Genomic DNA, 11,121 nt, shown 5'->3' with positions numbered 1-11,121 from the left:
GCGCCGGCGCGTGCCACTCCGGCTGCAGCAAGCGGCAATCAATCAGCACTCTACACACCTGTCGCTGATGAGCTTCCTGGGCTTGTTAAGCCAGTGCAAACCTGCGTTCCGGGCCAGAACGTAGCGACCTGTTCCAGTACAGTAAGCCGACTTATCAAGTTCTATGCACACTCTCTCTCTCTGTGTTTCTCCCCTCCATGTTCATTTGTCTCGTGTCCCTTGTCGCCTTCCAACAGCATTCCTCCGTTCCAGCGTCACGAGCTGTTTCTCGTCTCCCTGTATTCCCCTGATTCCCTGGCTGCCCCTTTTTGGATCTCGACCTCCCGCCTGGACACAGACTCTGACGCCTCGCTCCTGCCCTTGACCTCACCCCTGCTCACGGACTTCCGAACCTGCCTTGCCCCCTTGGGCTTCCGCCCCTCACTCAACACTGCCGGTAACACTCAATAGCTAATCACAAAAACATAGTCGCACACCACACACATTTGGATTAGTTTCACACTTCCTTTCTTATTGTTTATAAAAATAAATAGAGCTAAAACAATATCCTTGCTTCCCCCCTGTACCGTAACAGTTAAAATGGAGAAATTTGTTTCACTCTACAAACTTTTCAATTTATGAACCCTGTTCAAGAACCAATTAAGTTTGTGCATTGAGGTTCCACTATATTAGTGTTTTTAATCATGCTTGAGCGATACACAAGCCTCCAGCTAAGTGGCAGAATTGCTTGAATTAATCAACAGGCTGACCAGGAAATATGACAAAGTACTCGTATATAATATTTTTTTAAATATAGTCCCGAATCAGAACAGAAGTTATCATAAGGCACTTTACAAAAAGAGCAGGTGTAGGATCACAGCTCTCATACATTAAAGATAATTAACTGAGCACATGAGCAAGCACCTGACATATCATATCATATCATAGTACTGTAAGTGACCCCTGGGGTTTATCATGACTGTTGCAGGCAATAAGGATCTATAACGGGGTGTCCAGAGTGAGGCCCGGGGGCCACAAAATGGCCCACAGCTCGATTTTTGTTGGCCCACAGAATATTGTCAAATATAAAACAGTAAGAAAATGTACAGTACACATTCCTACAATTGACCACTAAATGGTAACACCCGAATAAGTTTTTCAACTTGTTTAAGTCCATGTTAATCAATTCATGGTAGAAAAGCATGTGTGAATGCAATTATATATAATAACTTGAAAAACATGTCTTCTAAGCAGAGGTGGGTAGTAACGCGCTACATTTACTCCGTTACATCTACTTGAGTAACTTTTGGGATAAATTGTACTTCTAAGTGTAGTTTTAATGCAACATACTTTTACTTTTACTTGAGTACATTTATAGAGAAGAAACGCTACTTTTACTGCGCTCCATTTATCTACATTCAGCTCGCTACTCGCTACTGATTTTTATCGATCTGTTAATGCACGCTTTGTTTGTTTTGGTTTGTCAGACAGACCTTCAAAGTAGGATCTATCACATGCCCGCGTTTCACCAATCAGATGCAGTCACTGGTGACGTTTGACTCCGTTTCACCAATCAAACAGAGCCAGGCAGTCACATGATTAACAAGCTCAAGCTTACGTGAACTCAACGTCAAATTTGAGGAAGCACATCACGGTAAGTAACGTTAGTAGATATTTTGGCTGTCACCGTAGGCTGATGTTAGCTTCCGAATCACTGTCAAATGTACATTGTGTGGGGACATTTATTAACGCAGTGCAGCCTCATAGACAGACAGAGACACACACACTCACACGCACAGTCGCACACGCACTCACGCATCCATAGAAACACCAATCAGAAGTGCAGTGTGTTCCCAGGTGCAGCCTAAACCTATCAGTTTATGGTTTGCGTAAAGGCTAACTTGTTATTTTCCTTTGTAATCTCTGCCTACTGAGCCTATGTTGCTGTTAAGTTATTGTGGCTCAATTTGCCTTAAATTTTTTTAATGTTAATGTATTATTATTTAATATATATTATTGTTTTAGTTGCATGAGAGATATTCCTGGCTCTAAATTTGCTCATTGCTATTTTTATGTTTTTGTACATTATTTGTTGCCGTCATCATTAAACGAACAGGTTACTCATCAGTTACTCAGTACTTGAGTAGGTTTTTCACAACATACTTTTTACTTTTACTCAAGTAAATATTTGGGTGATTACTCCTTACTTTTAATTGAGTAATACATCTCTAAGGTAACAGTACTCTTACTTGAGTACAATTTCTGGCTACTCTACCCACCTCTGCTTCTAAGTCAATATGTTGTTTGTTCTTTGTGTGTTCACAGTATGTGTACCACCTTTTTTGTTTCAGGTCGATGCTGACACCATACCAGCAGGGGGCGGTAGTGAGCAGCGAGGCCATGCTGACATGACAGAAAAAAAGGAAAAAAAAACACAAACAACTCCTTTTTTTAAAACCCCACCAAACCAAGATGGCGGTGCAGGAGACAGCATCTCAACTATCCATGGCTCTCAAAGTCCAAGAATACCCCACCTTGAAGGTAAACACCGGCCGCAACTGACACGAAGTGGCGGGTCGTCGTTTTTCGGCGTCGGGGCGAAACGTGCGACGTGGCGGCGGAAAGTGTTATTGTCTGTAAAATGGATCCTGACAGCGGAGGCTAACGCTAGCCCACCTAGCTTAACCGTCCACGTTCATTAACATGCTTGTCCTTCCCCACACATGTTGCCATTTACTCGGACAGCCTGTGGACTATTCCTCGTCGATGTGTCCCGGTTGATACGCGATGAGGATTGACGGCTTTATTATATTGTGTTTAAAGAAACGACACGTCGGTTTTAACATCGCATACTCGGGCCGATTGTTGCTTTATTTGTCGGCGGTCGGGAGCTGCGTTGATCATTGATTGGCTTTTTGGCGTCACGCTGTGATCGTTTTTTGACAAGTCTGCTGCAAGGATGGCCGAACCAGAACACCGGTCGATCACCCCCCCCCCCCCTCGGCGACGTCAGCGAAGTGACATGCGAGAATAGCTTAGCCGAGCATACATGCGTGCGGGTGCAGGGGAGTTGCGTTGCGGGGGTACAGCCAGTCTTCTAGTGCATCACAAAATGGCCAGCGAGAGAAAATGAGAGTGCAGCCTCGCCGCCTTCGCCCACAATAACGAGCTGCGACACCGCCGCCGATAGACGAACCAGCACGGATCGCTTCCCCCTCTAACCCCCTTTTTTCCCCTTGTCTGGAGCTTCTCTCTTCGTGAGTAAGCATCACAATAACCACATGTTAAAAAGTCTGGCTTTAAGGTGTGTGTTTTTTAAAAGTGTCTTGGCTTTGTATATGCTGCAGCCAAGAAAGGATGATGATGATGAGGATGGGATCCATTTTAAATCTGCACGGTTAGAACTGGCACCAAAATGGGGTGGAGGTGGGGGGGGGGGTCCACATCTGCAGATTGCATGTTTTCAGTGAAGATGACGTCACAACTGCGAGGCTGCATTGCAACAAAATACTGTTGCTCATCAATTTGAAAAAAATCTTGATTTTTAACTGTGAGGTGGCGACTTGTCCAGGGTGTACCCCATACTTGCCAACCTTGAGACCTCAGAATTAGGGAGACATTCAAAAGACCCACTGGGGGGTTTGTAAAATATATATATATATATATATATATATATATATATATATATATATATATATATATATATATATATATATATATATATATATATATATATCAGTCACTCACGGTGGAAGAGGGGTTAGTGCATCTGCCTCACAATATGAAGGTCCTGAGTAGTCCTGAGTTCATTACCGGTCTCGGGATCTTTCTGTGTGGAGTTTGCATGTTCTCCCCGTGACTGTGTGGGTTCCCTCCGGGTACTCTGGCTTCCTCCCACCTCCAAAGACATGCACCTGGGGATAGGTTGATTGGCAACACTAAATTGGCCCCTAGTGTGTGAGTGTGAATGTTGTCTATCTGTGTTGGCCCTGTGATGAGGTGGCGACTTGTCCAGGGTGTACCCCGCCTTCCGCCCGAATTGCTGCTGAGAAAGGCTCTAGCGACCCCAAAAAGGGACAAGCGGTAGAAAATGGATGGATCGATATATATATATAAAAAATACTTGAATTTCAGTGTTAAGTTTATTTACACACATCGTCGTCTGCAATCACTGGAAACGAGTATGATTGTCCTCCTGTGCGTGGAACCTTTTAAAGTGGGGAGACTGGTGCACAGACAGCCGCCACACTCTCCTTGGCAAAGAGAAGGCCAGGGTCCAATAGCATGGAGACCAAGACAATTGGGGGCCCATCTTTGCTGCAGCCTTCTTCCGCCTTTGTGGCCGTTGTAGAGCTTCTATGCAACCATCATCCGCCCACTCCGCCGTTGAGGTCTTTTTCGAAGAGGGAGATGCGCAGACTCCAATGTCACTTCTTTGCTGTATCCGGTGGCAAGGGAAACCCAGGACGACCGGCACCTCCTCACAGCTGCAGGAGGCAGCCGGAGCTCCGGTCTGTCGGAGGACCGCCCATGGTGCCCCTACCAGCACTTTCTTTTCTCTCAGGGTGTGCTCCCCTAGCCTTTTGTCTTCCCAGACTAACCCACAAGGCAGCGACACACATATACACACATAACACCTCTACACGTGGTTGTATTTGAAGGTGCAATGCTTCGCAGCCAGTAGCACAGCCCTTGAAGGAGCATAGGTATGGGCAGCACCTGTGACATTTAATTTGCAGGAAAGGAGTGAGTTAAGGGTTGAATTGTCCATCCTCGTTCTATTCTCTGTCACTATCTTTCTAACCATGCTGAACACCCTCTCTGATGATGCATTGCTGTGTGGCACGCACAAAAGTGCCTTCATCAAATGCACCAGAGTCTGGAATCTTCCATCTCTCCCTAGCATGGCCCAAAACCGGTCAATCTTTGCTTCCTGAGGAAGATCTTCCCTGCCAAGCACTTGGTACTCCATATTTCTTCCCGGAGGCTATCCAGGTCCAATCGTAGCTGCGGCAGACTTTTTGAGAGAGGACGCTAAAGGCACGCCCCCAATATTGTTGTACGGGTGGAAATCGGGAGAAATTCGCGAGAATGGTTCCCCCTGTAGATTTTCAGGAGGGGCACTGAAATACGGGACTCTCCCGGGAAAATCGGGAGGGTTGACAAGTATGGTGTACCCCGCCTTCCGCCCGAATGCAGCTGAGATAGGCCCCAGCACCCCCCGCGGCCCTGAAAGGGACAAGCGGTAGAAAATGGATGGATGGATGGATAGTGTCAATACATGCTGATTAGTATTCAGTGTAAACACAGGCCTTATGGAAATAGATTTTTTTACTCGTGGCCTTCCTTCCATCCATCCATTTTCTACCGCTTGTCCATTTCAAGGTGGAAGCTGCATTCGGGCGGAAGGCGGGGTACACCCTGGACAAGTTGCCACCTCATCGCAGGGCCAACACAGATAGACAACATCCACTTAACAGATTTAATTTGATAGTCATGATTATTTGATCTACTATACAATATATGTTAAGATCCACCCTCCTCTTTTTTGGTGTTCAACAATAAAGTGTTCATATCATTTAATTTGTCACTAACAAAAAAGAGACAAATGACCCATGTCTGTGGCAGATGACGCTAGTTCTTGGGAGGATATATTGGTTGTTTTGTTATATTTTTATAGACTTTTATAATTGGATGTAAAAAAGGAAAATGTTGTGATTTTCCATAGAATGGAAAATCAATATTTGCTGCCTGAACTGTGAGCTGGCTCCTTGAAAGGATCTGGTCTTAGTTCCCAAAGCCATGAAAAGAGAAAATTACGTCCTTAATGTTATCTTACATGTTTCCCACATTACTGGCTAATTTACTAGTTTTAAAGGGGAAATGGACTTTTTTTTTATTTTAGAATTTTGCCCATACCTCACAATCATTATGGGAGACAAGAACACAAGGTTTTTTTTGCATTCTAATTTGCAATAATCTATGCAACTGGCATAGGCTCCAGCCCCCCGTGACCCCAAGAGGGGTTATATGGGGTCCACATGTGCAGATTGCATGTTTTCAGTGAAGATGACGTCACAACTGCGAGGCTGCATTGCAACAAAATACTGTTGCTCATCAATTTGAAAAAAATCGTGTTTTGAACTGTGTGGTGTCAATACATGCTGATTAGTATTCAGTCTAAACACAGGCCTTATGGAAATAGATTTTTTTACTCGTGGCCTTCCATCCATCCATTTTCTACCGCTTGTCCATTTCGGGGGGGAAGCTCCATTCGGGCGGAAGGCGGGGTACACCCTGGACAAGTCGCCACCTCATCGCAGGGCCAACACAGATAGACAACATTCACTTAACAGATTTCATTTGATAGTCATGATTATTTGATCTACTAGACAATATAGGTAAAGATGCACCCTCATCTTTTTTGGTGTTCAAATCATTTAATTTGTCAGTAACAAAAAAGAGTCAAATGACACATGTCCGTGGCAGATGACGCTAGTTCTTAGGAGTACACTACCGTTCAAAAGTTTGGGGTCACATTGAAATGTCCTTATTTTTGAAGGAAAAGCAATGTACTTTTCAATGAAGATAACTTTAAACTAGTCTTAACTTTAAAGAAATACACTTTATACATTGCTAATGCGGTAAATGACTATTCTAGCTGCAAATGTCTGTTTTTTGGTGCAATATCTACATAGGTGTATAGAGGCCCATTTCCTGCAACTATCACTCCAATGTTCTAATGGTACAATGTGTTTGCTCATTGGCTCAGAAGGCTCATTGATGATTAGAAAACCCTTGTGCAATCATGTTCACACATCTGAAAACAGTTTAGCTCGTTACAGAAGCTACAAAACTGACCTTCCTTTGAGCAGATTGAGTTTCTGGAGCATCACATGTGTGGGGTCAATTAAACGCTCAAAATGGCCAGAAAAAGAGAACTTTCATCTGAAACTCGACAGTCTATTCTTGTTCTTAGAAATGAAGGCTATTCCACAAAATTGTTCGGGTGACCCCAAACTTTTGAACGGTAGTGTATATATTGGTTGTTTTGTTATATTTTTATAGATGTTTATAGTTAGATGTAAAAAAGGAACATACTGTACTAATAATGTGATTTTCCATACAGTGGAAAACCAATAGTTGCTGCCTGAACTGAGAGCTGACTCTTTGAAAGGATCTGGTCTTAGTTTCCCAAAGCCATGAAAAGAGAAAATTACATCCTTAATGTTATCTTTACATTACACTTTCCAGGGTGTACCCCGCCTTCTGCCCGGATGCAACTGAGATAGGCTCCAGCACCCCCCGCCACCCCCAAAAGTGACAAGCGTTAGAAAATGGATGGATGGATGTTATCTTACATGTTTTCCACATTACTGGCTAATTAACTAGTCTTAAAGGGGAACTGGACTTTTTTTTAGAAGACAAGAAACACATGATTTTTTAATTTTTTTGCATTCTAATTTGTAATTATCTATGCAGCTGGCATGGGCTCCAGCCCCCCCGCAACGTCAAAAGGGACAATCGGTAGAACATGGATGGATGGATGCAGTTACTGGGAGAGCAATCCATTCTGCCTCTAGATCACCCTCAAAAAATGCATCCAAAAAAACAACCAACAATACTTCATTTATGTTCTATAACCTGTATAATAACCAAGCTGTAGCGACATTGTTATTGTAAGAGCGAACACTTAGGTACTAATAATAATAATAATACCTGGGATTTATATAGCGCTTTTCTAAGTACCCAAAGTCGCTTTACATGTTAAAAAACCCATCATTTCATTCACACCTGGTGGTGGTAAGCTACTTTCGTAGCCACAGCTGCCCTCGGGTAGACTGACGGAAGCGTGGCTGCCAGTTTGCGCCTACGGCCCCTCCGACCACCACCTATCATTCATTCAACATTCATTCACCGGTGTGAGCGGGCACCGGGGGGCAAGGGGTGAAGTGTCCTGCCCAAGGACACAACGGCATGGTAAGAGGCGGGGAGCGAACCTGCAACCCTCAGGTTTCTGACACGGGCGCCCTACCCACTACGCCATGCCGCCCGTTTTTTCTAGCGTAGTAACACCTCGCCTTGTGACAGCATGCTACAGAATTAGCCGTAAACTAGCTTCTGCATCAGCAGCTGAATGGTTTTTGAGTTTGTAATGCACAAGCACGATGCGATAGGACACCAATCTGCACTGACTGAAAAACATGAACAATCATATTACAGTATCTGTAAAGTATTAGTCCCACTTTTCGCGTTTTTGTTTGTACACAGCTAGCTCGACAGTGTATGTAGTTATAATAAGAAGAATGACATGCTACATGTATCACGATCAATATTATAGGAAATAAGTTTCCGGTAATGATTGAAATTATCAAAATGGCATATTAGAAATTGGTATGAACGGTGGTCTGTTACTACACATTATATATATGTATACGTTGAGGGTTGTGAAGTTGTTCTAGAGGACTTTAAAGGCTACAATGTGTGTTCTTGTCTCATTATGATTGTGAACGATAGACAAATTAAAAGTTCAGTTCCCCCCCTTTTTTTTCTAAATTCAAAACATTTCCCTGTAACGGTGGTTCGTTGGTCAAAATGTTGCATAGATTATGTTTTATATGCTGCTTTCTGACCTTCTCTTTAGGATGCGTTGTTTGTAGATGGTCTTATTTACGTGCCTCCACTTCTCCCCGCCATCTTTGTTGTGGTTGTTAGCACTTCCATATGGAGTCTACTGGACTAAGTTTTGAACAATACACTGATTTGTATAAGCAATGGCAACAGTGGAGGATGCATGTGCATGTACGAGCCAGTCTGCCCCACAACAAGAGCATAGAGAAAAAGAAGGATCTTATTGATTATAACTTTGGCTACAATGGACTCGTGCAAAGCACTTTGTGAGATATATGCTGATGTCACACTTTGTAAAAATGTCATAATTGGGGCAAATTCCAAACAGCTCGTTTGGAGAGAGAGTATGAATGAAAGCAAGATTGTTTGCCTCCATGGTTTAATTTCAAATATTGGGGACTTATGCAAATCCCCAATACACACAAATAGGTACCAATAGGTAAGAGAAAAGTTGTTTTTTGATAATAGCTCCCCTTTAAGATCCAAACTCATCTTTTTTGGTCTTCAAAACTAAACATTTATATTTGTAACTCTAACAAAACGGTAAAAAAAAAATCATGTCCGTTGCAGACGATGCTAGTTCTTCAGAGGGAATATTGGTTGTTTAGTGATATTTTTCATAGACTTTAATATTTTTGGTTTCAAAAATGAGAATACTGTACTAATAATATGATTTTCCAAACAATGGAAAAATCTACATTTTTTGCTTTGAACTAGGAGTTGGCTCGTTGACAGGATCTGGTCTTAGTTCCTGAAGCCATGAAAAAAGAAAATCATGTCCTTAATTGTTATCTCACGTTTCCTACATTACTATTTGACTAATCTCCGATACAAATACCTATTGATGAATTAATCCATATTCTTAACATCATTCTTCCGAAATTATATCAAACATTTTCCAAAGCTCCCTTGGTTTCAGTTTTCCTCAAGTAAGAATGAATGTAAAAACCTAGATAAGAACAGTTCATGGTCTTAATTTTTGTTTGTATTACCAAACATGAGCGTCAGTGGTTAATTGTTATGCATTACAGTCAGCGGGTGAAATTAATGTTTTTAAAAAGTTCAGGTACTTGGAAATTAAGCTTATATTTGTCTCCCTGTTGCCGGTACCACACTGATAAAGCTCCATCTCCTCCCTGCTGGTTGTCGTGTTGCAGGTGCCCTACGAGACTCTGAAACAAACGCTTCCGAGCGGCCCAGAAGAACATCGACAGAGAGACAAGTCACGTGACCATGGTGGTCGCCGAGCTGGAAAAGACGCTCAGCAGCTTTTCCAGTGGTGGACTCAGTGTGTGTCCCTGCTGGACGGCGTGGTGGAGAAACTCAGCGCCCTGAAACGAAAGGTGACACGCATACTAGGTTTCACCTGCACAAATGTCTTGTCTTAGAAAAATGATTTAACCAGCTTGGTGGCGAATACAATTATTTTTAACAATGTTTATTATTGTGGATGTACTTATTAGCAATGTAGCTAAGTAAAAATATGTTTACGAGTAACATTTGAATTTAGTACTTCCATAATACCCTTTTGTCATCGTCTTATGCTCATGCAAGTAGGGATGTATACCAAGTACAGATATTTTTGGGTACCAGTTCCAAATTAGGTGGGGTCCAAGAGGACTGTAAAGTTAAAAGTACCAATGATTTGTCACACACACACACACTAGGTGTGTGCGAAATTATTCTCTGCATTTGACCCATCACCCTTGATCACCCCCTGGGAGGTGAGGGGAGCAGTGGGGCAGCAGCGGTGGCCGCGCCCAGGAATCATTTTTGGTGATTTAACCCACAATTCCAACCCTTGATGCTGAGTGCCAAGCAGGGAGGTAATGAGTCCCATTTTTATAGTCTTTGGTATGACTCGGCCGGGGTTTGAACTCTCAACCTACCGATCTCAGGGCGGACACCCCTAACCACTAGATTGTGGACTAACTTTTTATCCAGCTGACTGACGTTATTATGACACGCTGTCACATTCAGTTCAGCTGCCACTGCTACACAATAAAATTATCTTGGAATAATGACAAATAAGGAAGCAACACCACACAAAAGTTTGTAACACAACATTATTTCCTCTTCAAAAGTTCCTCAAAGTCAAGCACGCTTTGTGAGTTTGAGGTCAACACACTTTGCTAACGATGTTTGAATCAACCGTCGTCCTAGCGATCCATTAATCAACAGGCCAATATTAATCCCACTCAAAGTGAAAAATTGACTTTAATATGATAATCCGTAAAGTTGCTTTGAAGCGAGATAGCATCCTCTGTGACTGACAGATCCCTGGTCGCCGTCTGACGTCACTCCTTTACGCCGTGTTTGTGTGTCATTAAAGTACATCTGGCCTAAATGTGTTTCAGTCCATTCTGTCTCTTGACTACAAACTGAACCATCGAGCATTACATTTGCTCACTGAGTGTTTTTATTTATTAAATACACACTACACACCAGAGGTGGGACCAAAGTCATTGCTTTGCAAGTCACAAGTAAGTCTCAAGTCTTTGCCCCCAAGTC

General features: G+C 42.8%; 1 protein-coding gene across 1 annotated transcript in view; it reads left to right on the top strand.

The window, feature by feature from the left end:
* Positions 1–229: 229 nt before the first annotated feature.
* The window catches only part of maea (macrophage erythroblast attacher, E3 ubiquitin ligase), a 30,693-nt gene continuing 19,801 nt past the window's right edge, over positions 230–11,121 (top strand). The window contains 6 exon segments of the mRNA XM_062039993.1: positions 230–436; positions 2,331–2,520; positions 9,768–9,785; positions 9,787–9,879; positions 9,881–9,901; positions 9,903–9,953. Coding sequence (XP_061895977.1) covers positions 2,452–2,520; positions 9,768–9,785; positions 9,787–9,879; positions 9,881–9,901; positions 9,903–9,953 — 252 coding nt within the window. The 5' untranslated portion in view covers positions 230–436; positions 2,331–2,451.

The sequence above is a fragment of the Entelurus aequoreus genome, linkage group LG28 (assembly GCF_033978785.1).
Source record: "Entelurus aequoreus isolate RoL-2023_Sb linkage group LG28, RoL_Eaeq_v1.1, whole genome shotgun sequence".
Classification (NCBI taxonomy): domain Eukaryota; kingdom Metazoa; phylum Chordata; class Actinopteri; order Syngnathiformes; family Syngnathidae; genus Entelurus; species Entelurus aequoreus.
Note: the sequence above shows the minus strand (reverse complement) of the source record. Positions and strands in the feature narration are given on the sequence as shown.